Consider the following 18,336-nt stretch of genomic DNA (forward strand, 5'->3'; position numbering starts at 1 on the left):
TTCACAACCTAAAACTCCTTGAAGAGAAGACAAATTCAAGACATTTCCCACTTTCCCCATTTTTCAAGATAAATTCTCTTTTGCCCCATTATGGACCCTATTACTACTTGCTTCTCATTTTAAGTGAACTCCCCTAAGGGACCTTTCTTTCCAGTTCAATTATGGCCTTAAACTGGAGAACAGTCAGCGGCAGGCAATGAGGTCATCCCCCATTATCCTAGGTGCAGAAGTTCTGCCCACACGTCCACTTGGGCCACCAGGAAGCCACTTGGGCCACCAGGAAGCCCCTCCGTTTACTTCATATGCAGTTCGTATCCAAGATCCAGACCAAAAAAACAGCCAACTGACGAGCACGTAAGCGTTTGCTTAACAGCGTTAACACTTTGTTCTTCGACATCTTTTATAAAGGTGACAACTTGGGAGTTGGGTTTTTCCCCCGCGGGGCAGGGGGGCGGGGGAGGATATCAGACTTGTGTCCATTTGCCTACAGAGAGAGGCTGCATGAACAGGTGAATAACAGTGAATGGGTGAATGGACCTTTTGAAGGCTTCCCATGGCAAAGCAATGCCCCTGCGATTTGCTTTTGGGGTGTGCGTGGGTGAACGTGCATTTAAATTTAGACCCAACAAAAACACTCTCCTGAGAAACTGATATCCTCCCCCCTTTTGGAATATGGGAACCTTGAAAGTCAAAACCTTTCCCTCTGTGACCTGGCTGCAAGAAAGCTCAAAAACAGATTTCCTTTTGATTTTTATTTCTATTTTGATAACGTTTTGTATACATGCTTTTTATTTTAAGCCACCAGAAGTTGTTTTCAAGGTGCATGCTTCATTTGACTTGACCTGGATTGTACAGGAGTCAACAAATCAGGAGAAAAAGGAAAGATTAGGGATGCTGACATTTCCTAGGGGACTCAGCGACGTGGGCCCACTAGACGGAGGGGACACGCTCCCTGACCCCGCCGGCAGGGCACTGGACAGTAAGTATGGGGTTCTGAAGAGAGGTTAGTCCCGAGAAAAAGTCTCGAGGCTCAAATCGAATCAGTGCAGTACCGGTCAGTGCGCGACTCCCCCACCCTGCCAAGAAAACTTCCAGCTTGGGGAAAAAGAGGAGTGGCGGGGGCTCTCAGAGATCCTGGGGAGGGGCCAGAATTCACCCGGCCACAGGGGCCACATTGGTCCCTCCTCTTCCCCTATACCCGGGCATTCGAGCCCTGAGACCAGTACTCAAGGGTGATGCAGGCCTTACCGGCTCTCCGACCGCGGCCTCGGGTAAGGTCCCCGAACCAGAACAGCCTGCTTACGCGACAGGGATGACAGCGCTCTACCACGTGGCGCTAAGACTCCGGAGTTACCGCACAGGCAGCACTTAGCACAATGCCCGGCACCCACTGCGGCCTCATGGATGCTGGCCTAGGGGAGTGGGGGGCAGATGGGCCTTTGATAGGCCGCCAGCATCCCCGGAGGGCTGGGGACCCCCTCAGAGTGGGGTGGAGGGTCCGCTCCATCCCCGGAGACCGCCCCCGCTGAACACCGCCCCCCCCCCACCGCTGAACACCCTCCCGACCCCGCCGAACCCCCCCCCGCCCCCATAGAGCGCCCCGAACCCCGCCGACCGCCTCCGCGGCGCCCCCACCCTGACCCGGGCCTCGCCGAGGGGCCTCCGCGCCGCCCCGCCCGGCCAGGGTCAGCAGGACGCCCCGGCTCGGGACTGGGACGCCCGCGGGCCACACTCGGAGCCCTTGACGGCCCGCTCTCGGCGTCGGCTCCTCTCCCACAGCCCCCCCTCCCCCGCCCCCGGCCGCCACGCGGGTCCCGCAGCCCACAGCCAGGCGAGCCCCGACCGCCGAGCCGCAGGGCTCCCCCGGGACGGCCGAGGACGCGCAGCCGGAGCCCCGCAGGCCGAGGGCCGCGGGTGGGGGCCGCAGCCCCCTGCCCCGAACACGCGGCCCCTCTCGGGAGCGCGGAACCCGGCGGCTCCGGGACCCGCAGGGAGGCCCGCGCGCGACCGGAAGCCCGCAGCCGCACTTCCGGCGGGCGCGCGGGGGCGAGCGGGCGGCCGCCCCCCCTCCCCCCGTCGCCCGCGGGCGTCACTTCCGGGCGCGGCGCGGTGAGCGCGGGCGGCACGGCGGGTGGGACGGGTCGGCGGGAGCGCGGTCCCCTGCTCGAGCCCGGGAGCGGCGCCGGTCCTCGCCCGCCGCCTGCCCGTGTGCGTCTGCGGGCGGCGCCCCGGCTCCAGGGGAAGCCGGTGGCCGCGCGGACCCTCACCTGCCAGGGCGCGTGCGCGCGGCCGTCGGCGCGCCGCGGGGACGCGGTCTGATTCACTTATCCGTTCTAACGTAGAAGTGCCCCGGAGGAGACCCCGCCATGGAAGGCAAACCTCTGCTGATGTCCCGACAGAGGACGGAAGTGGTGTGCGGGGTCCCCACCCAGGTGGTGTGCACGGCCTTCAGCAGTCACATCCTGGTGCTGGTGACCCAGTTCGGGAAGATGGGCACCCTGGTCTCCCTGGAACCCAGCGACGTGGCCGGTGACATCGGCAAGCCGGTGCTCACCACTAGAGTCCTTCTGGGGCAGGACGAGGTATAGTGGCCGGGAAGGGGTCCCCACGCTGGGCGCGGGGGGTGGGGGGAGAGGGGACCGCGTCTGTGGCTCCGTTTTGTCAGTAGGCAAGTCCCCCTTGCCCCCCTTCCCCCCAGCAGCGACAGCCTTTCCTGGTGCCCGTGCTTGGTGGCTGCCTTTCCCAGCCCGTCGGGACTTTATCCAGCAGACAAGCAGAGACACTGATTTTGTAGTGAGGGTGCCTCGCCTTCATCTTGATCTTGTCACCGCGGCCTGGAGGAGCGAGTGGCTGTTCCTCTTCGGTCTGAAAGATGGCCTGGCAGATTGGACAGACCCCCGCCCCCTAGCCCGGCAGACTCGTCTTTTGGGAGTCCTAGATTAGAGACAGCCAGCGGGGACCCGGGCATCAGAAGGCACCGAGAAAATAAGTATAATGGTGTGTGTTTAGCATTTTGTGTAGGACCGGAATGTTCTGGAGCCTCCTTGAATCCTGAACTGCTGCCGCATCACACCGGGTGGGGGTCTGAGGCTGGTGCAGAAGCCAGGTGGGTTCCTACGGGCAAAGAGACTCGCGGTTCAGATGGTTTCTGTCGTTCCTTCACCAGCCTCTCATCCACGTCTTTGCAAAGAACCTGGTGACGTTTGTGTCTCAAGAAGCGGGAAACAGAGCGGTGCTCCTGGCCATGGCCATGAAGGACAGGAGTGTGGAGGGGCTGAAGGCCCTGAAGGAGGTGATCCAGGCCTGCCAGGTGTGGTGACCACGCCTGCTCCTCGGCGCGGCCAAAGGGAGACCCCGACACGCTCTCGATTCGGAGGCCCTCCCCTGGCCGGTCCGCAGGAGGAACTGTCTGGCCTGGGTCCCCGGAGCCGGAAGAAATACGCACACCTCAGGCGGACTCTTGGTTGGTTGGGTCGCTGAGTTACCCGCGGTCCGGTGGGAGCACAGCCGTGCAATGTGTCTTGGGGGGCTTGTGAATGGTTCTCAGCAGGGTCCGGGTAGTGGCGTTTATTTGAGAGGCGAAAGAGGAGTCATCAGGTAAGAGTCCTGGTCCTCCGCACGCGGGGGCAACTGTTGGAGGACGGCTGTTTCTAATAAAAATAAACGCGTACCCTAAGCGACTTCACCATCCTTCTTAGCAGTACTGAGAAGTTTCAGTCACATGGCGCGAGTTCGGTTCTGGGTACGTCCGGCGGGAGGAAGCCTCGTTCGGCAGGAAACAGTGTAGTTCACGCTCTGCACACGCTCACCCCACTCCTCTTCCTCTGACTTCGCTGAGCACGTTCGCGTTGCTGGGCAGCCGTTAACTTCCCTTCCGCGAACACTCCCCACGGTCCTGCTGGGCGGCAGTCGCTGCGAGGGTGTGGGGCACAGACCCCAGCCTCAGGAGCCGGGGAGCTGTTCATGTCACCCCACGGGCCTGGGGCCAGCCACGGTAGGGCCGCGGGCCGCTGAGTGCCCAGGGAGGGAATCCTGAATGCTGGGGGAAGGCTGCACAAAGGCCAGGAAACAGAAGTCCAGCATGGGAGGGCACGGCTGAGCCCGGGCCCCAGGGCCCCAGGGCGTTGGGGCTGGCAGAGCCCGAGGGTGGGGAGGGGGCCGATGGCAGGGGCCTCTGGTGCTGAATGCTGAGGCCTCTGAGGCCTCGGGGCTTGAGTCAGGCGGGTTTGCCTTTTGGAAATCATCCCAGGAAACACCTCCACAGGCGGGCGGAGCTACGGGGTAGGGCCTTTGTGCGGCTGGGCCTCTGGGAGGGCATCTTGGGATCCGCGGGGCTCCCCTCGTCCCCCTCCGGCCACAAGGGCACGTCACTGGCCACACCAGAAGCTGGCAGGCTAGATGTTCTGCCATGTGAGTCTGTCCCACAAGCTAGAAGCCCGCGGGAGAGCGAGCGGGGGCTCAGGATCTGCAGGCAGAAACCAGCGGGGATCCCCGTGCGCCCAAGATGGCCTTCTGGGGTTGGGGGGGTGGGTTCTGAAACAGAGAGTCTTAACCTGAGAAACCCTCCAGGGCGGGCAGTGGAAAGATGGGACCGAAGCCTCTGGACCAGCGTGAGTTTGTTGAGGGTGGGGCAGAGGGAAACCTCGAGGGCTCTTTCCGTCGGCAGACGCTGCCCGTGCAGGGCACAGACTGGCCGAGGGAATCCGACCAGACTTCCTGGAGGCGGCACCGACTCCTAAGCGGGGAAGGCGCTTCACTCACCTGCTGCTACGGGGAGCCTGAGTGACCAAGGTCCCGCCGCCCCCTCCTGGTGCCTGCACCTGTCAGGGACATGGGGGGAACTGAGGCAGGCCCATCCCTGGGAGACACGGGACTCCTTTGTGGCCGGCTTTGCCCCCCTTCCTGGTCTCGGGCAGCCGTGTCCCCAGCCTGACCCCCAGAGCAGGAGCAGGGGCCTGGTGTCCTCAGGTCAGCACTTGGGACCAGTAGTTACCCCACGCCTGTCAGCGTCTGCCCTGTGAAGTCATGACTTGTCCCGTTTAACAAGCAGGGAACCTGAGGCTTGGGTAGGGTCCCGTCTGAGCCTGGGTTTCGGATCCGCAGCCTCTGGCTTTCTGTTTGGTCCCTAAATGCACAGCAACAGGACTCACACACGTGCTGCTTGGCACCGTGGCCAGGCTCTGGGGCCCACCCTTCTCAGCCCTCACTCAGACTGGAGGGAGGTCGCCACCCTGGTCACCCACGTGTGCCAGAGGGGGAAACCGAGGCGGAGTCCCGTGGCCGCCCTGAGACGAGGCAGGGGCGCGCTGGCGGACGAGGGCTGGGGACACGGGGCGGTGCCGGCCCTCGGCCGCCCGCCTGGACGGTGGACGTGTAATGGAAATCAGGCCCCCAGCACCTTCCTCAAGTCATCGACAGCGGCCCGAAGCTCGTAAGACACAGACCGACACTCGAGGCTCCCGGCCCGGAAGCCGCCCTGCCGTGCAAATGCAGGCACGTGACTCTGCCCTTTGCCGCGGCCGCGCCCTCCCGGCTGCGACGATTCTGGGGGAGAGGGACGCACTCGACAGAGACCGCGAAGCCTCGGTTTCCCCAGGCGGGGCTGTGTGCTCCGCGGACGTGGACGCGGGTGGCGCTTACCCAGCGGTCAGACTGCAGTTCGGCCTTGCAGTGATTTGTGGCCCAGTGTGAATCATGATCTTCGTTTCGGGCCAGTTTGCCAGCCGCTGCAGCCCAGACTGCCAGACGAGGCTCCTTCGTCAAGGCCGTGCCCTTGGTCGACAGGGCGCGATCTGGCCGGCCCAGCGCCACTGAGCTGCACGTGGAGACCCCCGGGCCCCTCCCTCGCACGCCCCCCCTGTTCCTTAGAGGACGTGGGGGCGTGGTTCCAGCTCCGAGCCAAGGGCCGGCAGGTGCCGTTGGGGGTCAAGAGAAGCCAGGGAGGGCGGCCGCTGTCTGCTGTCACCCCGAGCTGCTTATCCAGGGCTTTGACAGAGCCCCGGTCCCCCCTAAACCAGGTAGGACAACTAACCGGGGGAATCAGACGCCGCTCGTGGGACCGGCTCTTCCGTTAACGCCCTGCAGTGAAGTTGGAAACCAGGAGGGGGGCACGCGGGTAAGTGGCCAAGACGATGCCCGTGAAATCGGAGGGCCCTGAGTGCCCAGGGGACGACGGCAGGGAGGCGCTCTGCCCCGCGGTCTGCTAGTGCACGTCCCAACAGGAAGCACGCAGACGCGGTCGCGGGGGGTGAGGACTGGCTCGTGGGAAGCGAGGACGCATCAATCCCTGAGGACTGTGACAGGATGGGAGGCCCCGAAGCCCCCGGGATGGGGTGCGGGGGGGGGCTTTCGGGAGGAAGCCCACGTCTGGGGACATTTTGATGGGGACCATGTCTCCGTGAACCCCAGGAAGCCCAGGCCAGGGGCCAGAGAGCCGGCGGCCGATAGTCTTAGGGGTCCACGTCTCTGGAGGAGGCGCGCTGGGCTGCTCAGGGACAGGAGCCCATCCGTTGTGAAGGCAGGTGGGGACCCCGCGGGCCACCTCGATTCCTGGGCCTTGCGATCTGGCGGGCCAAAGTAGGGAGGCAGCTGGAAGGAGGGGAGGGGGAGAGACGCTGAGAGAAACAGGGGTCTCCGAGAAACCACAGGAAGTCCCAGGCCGCGCCGGCTCCCGGGCTGTGCAGGCCCCACGCTCAACCCGCACACGACCTGGGAGCACACGGACGCCTGAACCCCCTCTGCAGCCGGGAAGACCAAGGCTCAGGGCTGTGCAGGTGAAGCCAGTGGGCCTGGGGCCACAGCATCGCCCCGTTTAACCCTCGCTGCACCAGAGGAGGTGGGCGTCAGACTCCCGCCCACACAGACTAGCGATGCAGCCACGGGGGTCAGTGGTCCCGACGAGATCCACACCCAGATGGCAGGGACCCAGAGGCCAGCTTGTGGCCCCCGCTGGACGGTGGCAGGGCAGGGCAGAGGGTGTGGCCCCGGGCGGCACCCCAGCAGGCAGGGCCGGTCCGGCAAGGTGGGCAGGCAGCAAGGAGGAGTTTTCTGGGTCCAGGGAAAGGCCAGGACTTCCCCAGAAGCGACAGCGTCTCAGACTGACCCTGGCTGCCGTGAGGAGGAACCGCGGAGGTCCGGAGGCCTCACCGTGGGGCCGGACATCCCGGCCACCCCTCCCCGGCCTGGGGCCCCGCCACCGAGCTGCTCGAGGGGCCCGGCCGGACAGCCGAAGGAGCCGCCATGGAGGTGAGCTGTGGGCCCCAGTTCACAGGAGGGGTGAGGGGTCCAGGCCGGGGTCCCATTCACTCCAGTGGGGCAGGGGCTCTCAGAGAAAAACGCCCACACCTTGAAATTCTGGGAGTCCCAGCGTCTGTGCCCCACTCCTTCTCCCCTCAAGAGGACAGGGCCCAGACAGGCCCCAGAATGCCACCTGGTAGCCAGAAAGGGTCCTCAGGCCAGCACCCCAGCCCAGCCCCGCATAGAGACGGAGGAGGGCCTCCAGGTACACACCCAGGACAGCCAGCTACCTCTGGGGCAACGGGCAGGTACAGGCAGGCCCTGGGCACACACAGCTTCTCTCTGGGGACGGAGGCGGCACAGAGGAGGGGGCCGCCAGGGAATGCGCAGGAAGGACGGGGGAGCCCCAGAGGAAGGGAGGGAGGCCCCCAGATCCCACGCTGGGGTCCCCCGGGGCTGATTGGCCCAGATGACGAGAGAAGCCTACGGCAGGCGACCTGGCTGGCAGGACAGCAGGACTGAGACGGCCGTCCTGGGCTGTCTTGGGCTCCAGCGGCCTGTGGCCACCTCCAAGAGAAACAGGTGGCAGGGAGCCCGGGGCACGCGGGGGCTCCAAACACAGAGGGAACCGAGGTTCAGAGAGAACCAGAGTCTGCCCAAGGTCACGGACACAGAGAGCGGCGCATCAGGGTCCCACCCCGGTGCGTCTGACCCAGGGCCCTGGCCCAGGTCAGGAGCCAGCGTCCTGGAGCCTCCCTGCTCACCCAAGTGTGTAAGGGGGCCCGGAATGAGAGCTGGAAGGACCCGCCGCCCCCATCCCTCCGTGGCCCAGAGGGAGGGAAAAGCGACTCGGGGCCCCGGCTAGTAGGTCCCTTCCGCAGCCAAAGTGATAGGGCCACAGAGGCCCCGCCGCTGCCCCACTTCTCCCAGCTCCCACACGAGTGGCTTAAAGGCCCGAGCGCCCAGGACCCTTGGCTGCCAGTGGCCCCAGTCCAGTCACCCCAGGCCCCAGGCCACGGTGGGTATTAGTTAAGTCAACGGCCGCGTGGGCTGTAAGAAAAGCTCGTGGCAAACCCTGTCTGCCACTCCCCGGGCGCCAGCAGGGGAGGGCCCCCGGGAGAGTCAGAGGACTCCGATGGGGCCGGCCTGGGGGGAGCGAGGTGTCTCGATGCCCCCACCGCCGTGCCCCAGCCCTGCCTCTGCCTGCCCAGGGGTGGGGGTGGGGGGCAGGGAAGGGGCTGCGAGCCTTCAGTGATGTCCCCAGGTGGCGGCCTGTCTGAGAAGGGGGCTGGCCTGGCAGGGCAGGTGAGGAAGGAGGTCCAGGGCCAGCAGGAAGGCCAAGGAGGCACGGGCCATGGGTCATCAGCAGTGAAGGGCAGGTGTGGGGATGAGGGCTCCCAGGTCTCAGCCGCCCCACAGCCCAGCCAGGACCTGCCGGGAGTCCAGGCACCTGGTCACTGTAGACAGGGGTCAGAGGCCCCGGCTGCCCGGATCTGGGCAGGCAGGTCCGTCCTGTGACCGGCTCGGTCAGCGTCCAGCCCCAGGCAGGGAAATCAGGCCTGGCCGGCCCACCACCTCTCCTGAGTGTGCGTGGACCGTGACACCCGCGGCCAGGGGTGGGGCCACATTCAAACAGCCCCACGGGCAGCCAGGTGGCTGAGGAATCAGCCGTCCTGGCCCCCACGCCCCCAGGGCCGAACCCCAGCCCCCACCCGGCTCCTTCCCCTTCCGCCCTCCCACGCCCCACCCACCCAGGCTCCTTCTCTCCAGGGAGAGCCCTGGGGCCGGACCCTTTCCCTGAACTGAGAGCAGGCCGAGGGGGGTTGTCCCAGGCCCCCACTGACGGCAGGTGTACGACAGGCCGTACCCCAAGGAGCGGCGGGAGAACTCAGACTCGTCCGCACAGATGAGAAAGCAAAGGCCCAGGGGGGTGAAGGTCTCTGCTATGGTGACAGCCCAGGGCATGGGCAGAACAAGGCCCCGAGGGCCGGGGCTGCCCCCTGAGCGACAGGTCAGGACCCGGAGAAGGAGGGGAGGGGATGGCCCCCACCTCGCAGGGTCCCAGGCTTCTAAAGGGCACGCATGGCTGGCGCTGGTAGGAAGGCAGCCATTTCCCAGAGTGTGCAGGAGGCCCTGGAGTGGGGACCCCTGGAGGCCTTCCTGGAGGCAGTGGCTGAACAAGAAAACTTGAGGGCAGACCTGGCCTCCGCCATCAGAGCAGGGGTGGCCTTGGGCAGAAGAGGATCCCGGACGCCTTGTCCCCACCTGCTGCTGTGCCCCACAGTGTTTCTGCCTTTGAGAAGGCGGCGCTTGGAAAGTCCCTCCGTCTGGGTCCAGGGTCCAGGGTCCAGGCCTCGAGCCTCCCCAAAGCCAGGCCCTTCAGTGCCCTCCCAGAGGCCTGGGCCTGCTGACTCCAGCTAGGAAGTCCTTCTGACATCTAACCACAGTGCCCCTGCTGCATTCCCAGTCACTCCAGCAGCAGCCTGGGAAGGATGTAGGCCTGTTTCCCCGCCTGTAGCACGAGTGGGTTCCCCAGGCCCCTGCCAGCCCCGTCCATGTCCCAGAAGCTGAGTCTTCTCCCTCGAGGGTCCCCAAGCTATTGTCACCAGGGGCGATGATGGGTGCTACCTCCAGAATTGCCCCATAAAGATGACAGCCACGTCCACGGCCGGCAGCACCACCCTGCACACAGCGACGGACGCTCCTGCGGGTCCCAGGGCACCGGCTGGGAGCTGGCATCGAGGGATCAGGGCACACCAGACTGCCTACCCCCCATGTCCGGGGATGGGCACGGCAGCCCCTGTGCAGGGGGTGGGGGGCAGCACAAAGCCAACAGGTGGACAGAAGTGCAGGTGGGATTTGAAGAGGAGACAGGACCGAGTGGGTGACATGCGAGCCTGCGGGACGAGGGGACGGCTGGGAGAAAGGTTGGTGTGGAAGGTTCCAGGCAGTGCTCAGAGGAGGCCCGCTGGGGGTGATGAGGAGTGGGGGACAGACTCAGGCAAGGCCTGTCCTCGGGGGGCTCCCCCGGGGCTGGTGTGTGCAGGGGTGGGGCCGCAGACACGCGGATGAACCTCTCTGAGCCCCCCACCCCTACATCTAAAAGGGAACGGTAATTCCAACAATTCAGCCCTTGACCCCATCGCCCAGGTCTGCGGGGAGCGTTAGGTGGCACAGAGGACACGGACGGGGTGTCCCCATCACGGGCACAGAGCAGGCACTTGGTCCTGGTACCCACGGCCGCAGCATGAACGCGTCTGCGACCAGAGCATGGCCCCGACCCCGACGCCCCCTCCAGAGACACAGCAGAGACAGCTGTTCCCCAGAGGGCCTCTGGGCTCAGGGTTGAGCCCAGGGCAGCAGAAGCCAGGCCCCCCAGCGAGCCCAGTGACCTGTCTGTCCCCCTCCACCCTTCCACCCTGGAGTGTTTCCAGCATACCTGTGGGGGACAGGGTGAGATTCTCACAACGCAAATTCACCCATCCTTGAAGCAAACCGTTTCACCGCATTGAGTGCAGCGGCCTGCCTACCTCGGTCCATAACTTTGTCATCGCCCCTCACGGAAACCCGTGGCCCCATGCAGCCCACGCCCACCCCACCCACCGAGACCCCTCCTGGCCGCCTGGGGCCCAGGCAGGAGCCACCTGACCGGCGGGCACAGGCAGGTGAGGGCACCTGGCGGCCTGTAGGATCCTGGGAGCCAGCTGCCGCCGGCCAAGATAGAATGTCAACCGCGGGGGGAGGGGACAGGCCTCAGCTCCTCCCACTCCTGCTGGGCCCCTCCCTGCAGGCAGCAGCTCAGGTGGGCTACCCTGAAGAGGAGGCTGAGGCCGCCCCTCCCCAAGCCCGATCCGGCCTCCAGATAGCAGCCCTTCCCCACCCCCGTGGGCCTGCCACCAGGGCCACGTGGCCACACAAATGACCAGCCAGGCTTCCCTGGAGGCCGGGCCTCCCAGGGCCGGGCCTGAGCTTCCTGCCTGAGAGGTAGGCGCTGGGTCGCTACGGTGGGGCCGGAGGGAGGGGGAGAGGCCCGGGAAGGCCTGGATGGGAGAGGGGGAGGTGCCCGGTGCCCCAGCTGGCCGGCAAGCAGCTGGAGAACTGGCATCCGGGGCCGGCGAGCGGGCTCGGGGCGGAGAATGGCCCCGCAGCAAAGCTGGGCACCCCGACAGTCCGGCAGGTTCCGGGGAGCCGGTGGGTGCCGGGCCGAACTCCCCATCGGCTGCCGCGAGCAGTGCTGTCCGACTCCACCCCGGGCAGCCAGGGCAACGGGGGCTCCCCCACTTTCCCAGACACCTCCGGCCCCTAACGTGTGGGGTCCCCGCAAACCCGAGCAGTGGAGGCGGGCACCACCCCAGGGAAGGAGGGCGTCCCGGGCCCAGGCCTTGGAGCCGAGTTCCTGTGCACGGAGCTGCCCAGGGCTGCCCGGGGTCAGGGGAGCGGGCCAGCCGGTCAGCCTCCGGCTCCGCCTGCAGCGACGGCTGCCCCCTCCCTGCCCCCGCTCCCTCCTCCCCGGGCTGCTCCCAGCTGCCTGGGCCCACCTTTGCCCTCGCTCCTCCCCGCATCCTCTCTCACCTCTGCAGATGACTAACGCCTCGGGGCTCCTGGGAACATGGCCACGGCCCAGCCCCGGGCCGGCTGTGCCCACCGTGCCCGCCGGGCTGCAGATGGACCGCATGGGGAACAGCTCCCAGGGCGCCTCCCGGCTCTTCCTCACCACCGCGCTGGCCCGCGGCATCTCGGGGGTCTTTGTGTGGACCGCCCTGGTGCTCACCTGCCACCAGGTAAACCCTCCCCTCTGCGTCTCCGGGTCCCCGCTCTCCGTGGGACGTGGTCCTGGCTGGCCCTGCTGGCATCTGGGACCTCCAGCCATGAGCTTGGGGCAGACATCAGAGGCGGCAGCAGGCCAGGGCACAGGGGCAGGGGAGGGGGCCTTGTCCAGAACGTGGCGTGTGGGAGCCAGGGATGGGAGGTCTGTGCCAGGGACAGAGCTGGGCTGGGAGGACAGGGCGTAGGGGGGCCGCCCCCTCAGATTCAGGGAAGCAGAGGAGCCCCCGGCCCCAGGCGGTGACAACCCCCGGCAGACAGGGCAGCCCCCCCAGAGGGGGGATGGCTGCGCCCAGCAGCGAGGAAGAGCGGGCGCGGGCAGCAGGTCTTGGGCCTGAGCGCAGGGGCGGGGCAGTGGAGAACGGACATTCGGGGAGGCACCGGGGCGACAGCGAGGTGGGAGGCCAGGGAGCCGGCCGTCTGGGCAGAGGGCACTCAGGACGCAGAAGAGCGGAGTTTGGCTTTCAGCCTGGGGGGTGTGGGAGCCAGAGAAGGCGGTGGGGGGGGGGGGGGCTGGAGGGGGGCAGTGCCGAGAGCAGAGCTGGCCTGCAGGGTAGTGCAGCCGGCACTGGGGGAGGAAACAACTGGCGGGGGCTCCGGGCCAGCAGGCAGGGGGGTGGGTGGCCCAGAGGCCTCCAAGGCACGGAGGGGTGAGCAGACTCCCACCTCGATAAGAGCTGCCTGCTGTGTGGCCTCAAATCACCACAATACATGATAGACACAAGGGTGTGATGGGGGCCAGTGGAGCACAGTGCAGCTGAGAGCGGCAGGGGCCATCAGGGAGGACAGCCTGGAGGAGGCAGTGTTTGCACCGCCCCTGGACAGGTAGACCGCACAGGCGGGTGGTGCCTACTCCTCAGTGGAGGAACGGTGTTGGGTCTTGGGGAGGCTGTGATTTATAGAGCAGAGAGCAGCAGAGTCCTGGGTCCGGGTGTCCGGGTCTCGGCTTCCCCGTCTGCCTAACCCTAACCTTCTGCAGCGCTGGCGACTGTGTGTGTGTGTGTGTGTGTGTGTGTGTGTGTGTGTGCACGTGCGCGCGCGCGCTTGCTTCCTGGGCCCCCACCGCCTAGACAGGGCAGTCAGGGACCCCCCCTCCCCACCATGGAACGCAGCTCCCGTCCCCGCCCACACTGCCAGGCCCCCGGAGCTCAAGGGCAGCTAGACTCTGCCCTTCCAGAGCCCAGAAGGACAGAGCGAGACGCAGCCTCTCGCTTTAAAGACGGGAAGGCAAGGCCGGAGAACACGGGGAGTACTTGCCAAGGCCACCCAGCCGGGCAGCGCCAGCACCGGGCAGAATCCACGGCTCCTACTGGCTGGTCATGCCGGGCCCCTCCCACTGCGCCAGCTGGGAGTGAGGGACTGATAAGGAGCCTGTCCCCCGCCCCCGCCACTCCCTGCGGGGTCCGCACGGGGCTCCACACACAGCCTCCCCGTCAACCGCCCTCTCTCCGCCTGGCACTCAACGGCACCTCCTCTGGGAAGCCTTCCAGAGGTGCTGTGGGACCACAGCCAGCCCTGTATACCCAGCGCCCTGGTGCATCTTCCTCGTCAAGACCCCGTCACTGGTTTTTCACGTCCTCACAGACGACGTGGAAAATCAGGAAAGGTTTATCGATAAACAGTGATCACCTGTATCTTCCTACCGTCGTGGAAAGACAGGGATCTTTCCTTTTGGGTCTGCCCTGCGTTTCCAAGGCGTGCGGGGCCGTCCCTGGTTTGTCTTCTGGTGTTTACTCGGCACCTGCTGGAGCACGTCCCCGCGTGGGCATCTCGGGACGCCCCCTCCGCTGGCTGTGTGGGCCTCCTCTGGGGCAGCCTGGCCCCTCGGCCGCGTATCCGCTCCGAGGGACAAATCCCGGAAACGGGTCAGGGCCCCGGCCCCGGCGACGGCCCGCCACGCTGAAATGCCAAACTGCCCGCCCAGGGGCCACGGACGGCCCCTCCCCCAGGGAAATTCTCCTTGGACGAGTGAACACACGAGTGCGTGCGTGCGTGCGTGCGCGTGTCCGCTGAGAAGGGGCCGCCGCGCCCGGCGAAGTCCTCGCTGCTGCCTCCCACCGCCCCTCTGGCCTGTCGTGCCCACGCCTCCCTGGCTCTGTCCGCCCAGATCTACCTGCACCTGCGCTCCTACACGGTCCCCAACGAGCAGCGCTACATCATTCGCCTGCTCTTCATCGTGCCCATCTACGCCTTCGACTCCTGGCTCAGCCTCCTCCTCCTGGGGGGCCACCAGCACTACGTCTACTTCGCCTCTGTGCGTGACTGCTATGAAGGTGAGCGCCCCCTGGCTCCGGGGAGGGCCCGAGGGACGCACAGCCGGCTCCGGAACCCCACCCTCCGGGGCGGGGAACCCCACCCTAGGGGGCGGGGAACGGCTCCGTCCAGCCCGGTCCGGCCCTGCGGGAACCAGACGCCTGAGCCTGACGGTCAGGATTCGGGATGCGAGGGCGGGGTCCAGGCCCTGGGTGGGGCATCGCTGCCTCAGTGACCGATGAGGGCTCCGCCCGCCCCGGGGTCACCGGGGATGGCGTGGGCTCCCAAAGCTGAGTGAGGGTCCTGGGCGTGGGCACACAGGGGGTCAGAAAGCCCTCCTGCAGCCGGGCGTCCCCGGGGAGCCCAGGCTCACTGCCGCCCACCCTGCCCTGCCCCTCTGCAGCCTTTGTCATTTACAGCTTCCTGAGCCTCTGTTTCCAGTACCTGGGGGGCGAGAGCGCCATCATGGCCGAGATTCGGGGGAAGCCCATCCGGTAAGCCTCTCGCCCCGGAGCCCACGGGGGTCCCTCCACGCCCAGGGCAGCAGGGAGGGTCTGGGGACGCGTCCTCCCGGAGCTCTGCTTCAGGGACTGGTCACCCCAGGTCAAGCTGCATCTATGGCACCTGCTGTCTCCAGGGCATGTCCTACTCCATCGGCTTCCTTCGCTTCTGCAAGCAGGTGAGTGGGGGTCTTGCCTCCCTCTGCCCTCCCCTCCCAGCCACCGCCCTGAGCGCCCCCACGCTCCCCTCCCCCACCCAGGCCACACTGCAGTTCTGCATCGTGAAGCCCATCATGGCCGTGGTCACCATTGTCCTGCAGGCGTTCGGCAAATACCACGATGGGGACTTCAAGTAAGGCCAGGCCGATGTGCCTGCGGGGAGGGGGCGGGCCCGGCCTGGTGGGGGCACCGTGCTGGGCGGAGGCAGGCAGGGCCTGGGGGAGGGCTCAGCCCAGGGCCAAGTCCCCATGTGAACGGACAGGCCTCGCCCTCCTCTCGGGAACCCGCCAGGGCAAGGCCGTAGCAGGCAGACCCACGTGTGCCAAGGACCCCAGGACCTCACAGCCTGCAGCCGGCCCACCCGGAGGAGAACGAGGCGGGTGGGGTTAAGGCATTCAGGCGCGGGGCGCCGCCGGGGACCTCCCTGGTACCAGGAGCCCTGTGCCAGGTCCACGCCCACGCCAGCCCGTGCACACGCACAGGCACACACAGACCCAGCTCGCACGCACGTGTCCACACCCACGCCAGCCCATGCACACGCGCGGACCCAGCTCACATGCTTATGCGCACACAACACTGACTTGTGCACGTGAACACACACCCACAGGTCACACCAACATGCACACACATGTTCACATACACCCACCCGTGTGTCCACGAGGTAGAGGCCCGCTCCCGCAGGCCATGCCCAGGTGGACAGAGGAAGAGAGACACAGGGTTTCACAGGGAGAAAGGCTACCTCCTCACTGCTGTGGGGGGCACCCCAGCTCCCTCGCTGATGCCCTTGGGTACCGTCCGCCCGCCACGCAGGGAAGGTCCAGGTCTGGGTTACTGTCGGTGCCCAGGCTGGAGCGCATGGGCCAGTGATAACGGCCGAGACTGTGGGGAGGGCACGGGGCAGGGTCCTGCCCTGACCCCCGACCCCTGCTCTGGCCCCAGCATCCACAGCGGCTACCTCTACATCACCCTGGTCTACAACGTCTCTGTCAGCCTGGCCCTCTACGCCCTGTTCCTTTTCTACTTGGCCACGAGGGAGCTCCTGCAGCCCTTCGAGCCTGTCCTCAAGTTCTTCACCATCAAGGCCGTCATCTTCCTCTCTTTCTGGCAGGGTGGGTGGGCTGTTGGGGCAGGGGCTGGAGCCCAGAGCCTGTCCCAACCCCATCTCCGCCCCGGTTCCCCGGGTGCCCTTAGGCCTGGCCTCAGTCTCTCTGGTTGTAGCACAGGTCAGTACGACTGCTCCCTCAGCCAGAAGCCACACAGCCCCTGGCGCAGGGGAAATGTCGAGTCCCTGTCCAGTAGGTCTGGCCTGTGGTGGATGGAACGGACAGGCAGAGGCCCTGGGCCAGGCTGGGGACACTCCTAGACCCCACTCTGCAGAGGCGGGGATGGGGGTGGGGGGGTAAGTGTCAGGCAGGCCCCAGCTCTGGGACCAGGGAGGTCAGGGCAGACGCTTGGGGAGCGCCCAGATGGCCACCGTGCTGAGACCCTGGCTTTGGAGGCACCCCTCCCCGTGAACGTCAGCCACCCCCCAACCCCCACCGTGGGACAGGACCACACGGATGGGACGTCCCAGGGCCTGACCCTCGTCCCCTCTGCAGATCCCGCTGAGCTCACAAGGCCCGTGTAGGGCGGGTGCCTGAGCGGCTGTCACCACCCCCCAGGGATGCTGCTGGCCATCCTGGAGAAGTGCGGGGTCATCCCTGAGGCCCAGGTCATCGACGGGAGCAAGGTAGGGGCCGGCACGCTGGCCGCGGGCTACCAGAACTTCATCATCTGTATCGAGATGCTGTTTGCCTCCATCGCCCTGCGCTACGCCTTCACCGTCCAGGTCTATGCCGAGAAGGAGAGCTCGCCAGGTACGCGGGCCCCACGGGGGGTGGGGGTGTGCGGAGGGCCTGCGGACGGGCCCAGGCAGCCCCGCCTGCCTCTGGCCGCACCACATCTCTGTCCCGCCCTCCTGCACGGGCCCAGGGGATGTCAGCAACACGGACAGGGAGACAGCCCCATCGGAGGCTAGACGGGTGCGGCGTCTGCTTCTGGCCCAGGGGCAGCGAGGTGCACAGCTCCGAGCTCGGGGTGAAATGGCTGGACGGGACGTCTGGGCCCCAGGGCCCCGGGCATCCCTAGCGAACGACGCTCAGCGGCAGAGATGGCCTGCGGCCCCTCCAGCAGCCTAAAGTGACAAGTGTGAAGGGCTCACTGTAGGCCAGAGAGAAGACAGGAGCCAGCCTGGGCGGCTTCCCCCTGTGGCCCCTGGGGAGTCCCGGCTGGGACAGTCCCAGGGTAGAGGAGCCAGGCTGGGATTCAGAGGTCCTGAAGTGCCCCCTACTGGCCGAGCCCGGGGCCTGGGGATGCCAGACCCCAGCCCTGGGCAGCCCCGAGGCCGGTGGGGGCAGGGCCGTGTCCCCAGGGCCCAGGCCCCGGATGGGGGGCGGCTGGGGGGTGGGGGGAACAGCTCCAGAGCGCCCTGGCCCCACCCACGTGCTGTCTGCCCCCAGCCCCCGAGGCACCCATGCACAGCATCTCCAGCGGCCTCAAGGAGACCATGAGCCCACAGGACATCGTGCAGGACGCCGTCCACAACTTCTCACCCGCCTATCAGCACTACACCCAGCAGGCCACTCACGAGGCCCCGAGCCCTGGTGCCCACCCCAGTGTGGCCGGAGGCTCTGGCGGCCTCAGGAAGAGTCGCAACGTGGAGAAGAGAATGCTGATCCCCGCAGAGGACCTGTAGGAGGGCCACGGGGGTCCCCGGCCGCCTGCCTGGACCAGGCTGCCCAGGCCTCTGGGAAAGCACAGGGCCCCTCACCCTCTTGCCAAAGGTGAAGCCCCTCCTGGGAGCCCTGGTGCCAGGCCGGTGGCACCACTTCCCGGCCTTCCTCCCGCCAGCAGGCCCGTGGCCCCAGGAGAGGGCGCCTGAGTTTATCTGACGAACCAGGAACCCACCGGGCTCACCTGGCCGTCATGGGGCTGTCGTGAGGCAGGCACTGGCAGGGCAGGGGCGGTTGGACGGACCTCACTCTGGGCCCTGGGAGAGCGAGGCAGCCCTACCCTGAGGACGCCGGAGCTGTAGGCGCTACGGGCCGGTGGGGGCAGGGGACTGGGCTGGGCAGAGGTGCTTTGCACCCCCTCCAGCCCTGGGGATTCCTGAAAAGCCCCCACCCGGGGAAGGCGTGCCTGATGAGGCTCTGGGAGGCGCCCAGGGCCACCTGCACAGAACCTTCACCCTGGGCAGCCCGCGAAGCGTGTGGGGCTCCTGGGGGCATCACCTATTTATACATAAACAGCCTGCGTTTTCTAGTGA

General features: G+C 66.5%; 2 protein-coding genes across 6 annotated transcripts; both read left to right on the plus strand.

The window, feature by feature from the left end:
• Window positions 1-1,197: 1,197 nt before the first annotated feature.
• On the plus strand, window positions 1,198-3,680 carry PSMG3 (proteasome assembly chaperone 3). Of its 2 annotated transcripts, none has more exons than XM_019422443.2 (3): window positions 1,198-1,271; window positions 2,343-2,582; window positions 3,167-3,680. In XM_019422443.2, exons 1-3 carry the CDS (start codon window positions 1,236-1,238, stop codon window positions 3,317-3,319), a joined length of 429 nt encoding a protein of 142 aa, XP_019277988.1. In that variant the 5' UTR covers window positions 1,198-1,235; the 3' UTR covers window positions 3,320-3,680. The 2 variants fall into 2 exon arrangements, with proteins under 2 accessions (XP_019277988.1, XP_019277989.1); XM_019422444.2 differs by lacking the exon at window positions 1,198-1,271 and adding an exon at window positions 2,046-2,109.
• Window positions 3,681-5,015: 1,335 nt separating this feature from the next.
• TMEM184A (transmembrane protein 184A) lies at window positions 5,016-18,336 on the plus strand. Of its 4 annotated transcripts, XM_053893900.1 has the most exons (10): window positions 5,016-6,115; window positions 7,058-7,245; window positions 11,817-12,017; window positions 14,168-14,333; window positions 14,717-14,807; window positions 14,917-14,992; window positions 15,074-15,165; window positions 15,972-16,141; window positions 16,694-16,888; window positions 17,531-18,336. In XM_053893900.1, the coding sequence occupies exons 2-10, from the start codon at window positions 7,240-7,242 to the stop codon at window positions 17,764-17,766; spliced, it is 1,233 nt and encodes a 410-aa protein (XP_053749875.1). In that variant the 5' UTR covers window positions 5,016-6,115; window positions 7,058-7,239; the 3' UTR covers window positions 17,767-18,336. The 4 variants fall into 4 exon arrangements, with proteins under 4 accessions (XP_053749875.1, XP_053749876.1, XP_053749877.1 ...); XM_053893901.1 differs by lacking the exon at window positions 7,058-7,245; XM_053893902.1 differs by lacking the exons at window positions 5,016-6,115; window positions 7,058-7,245 and adding an exon at window positions 10,783-10,901.

The sequence above is a fragment of the Panthera pardus genome, unplaced genomic scaffold, assembly GCF_024362965.1.
Source record: "Panthera pardus isolate Hobbes unplaced genomic scaffold, ASM2436296v1 HiC_scaffold_4, whole genome shotgun sequence".
In the NCBI taxonomy this organism is placed as follows: Eukaryota; Metazoa; Chordata; class Mammalia; order Carnivora; family Felidae; genus Panthera; species Panthera pardus.

Coding starts and splice junctions, on each gene's coding strand:
- TMEM184A (XM_053893900.1), top strand. Junction 15,166..15,971: donor TACCACGATGGGGACTTCAA/GTAAGGCCAGGC, acceptor CTCTGGCCCCAG/CATCCACAGCGGCTACCTCT. Junction 16,142..16,693: donor CTTCCTCTCTTTCTGGCAGG/GTGGGTGGGCTG, acceptor ACCACCCCCCAG/GGATGCTGCTGGCCATCCTG.
- PSMG3 (XM_019422443.2), top strand. CDS start 1,236: ATGCAGGCCTTACCGGCTCTCCGACCGCGGCCTCGG. Junction 1,272..2,342: donor CTCTCCGACCGCGGCCTCGG/GTAAGGTCCCCG, acceptor GTTCTAACGTAG/AAGTGCCCCGGAGGAGACCC. Junction 2,583..3,166: donor TCCTTCTGGGGCAGGACGAG/GTATAGTGGCCG, acceptor TTCCTTCACCAG/CCTCTCATCCACGTCTTTGC.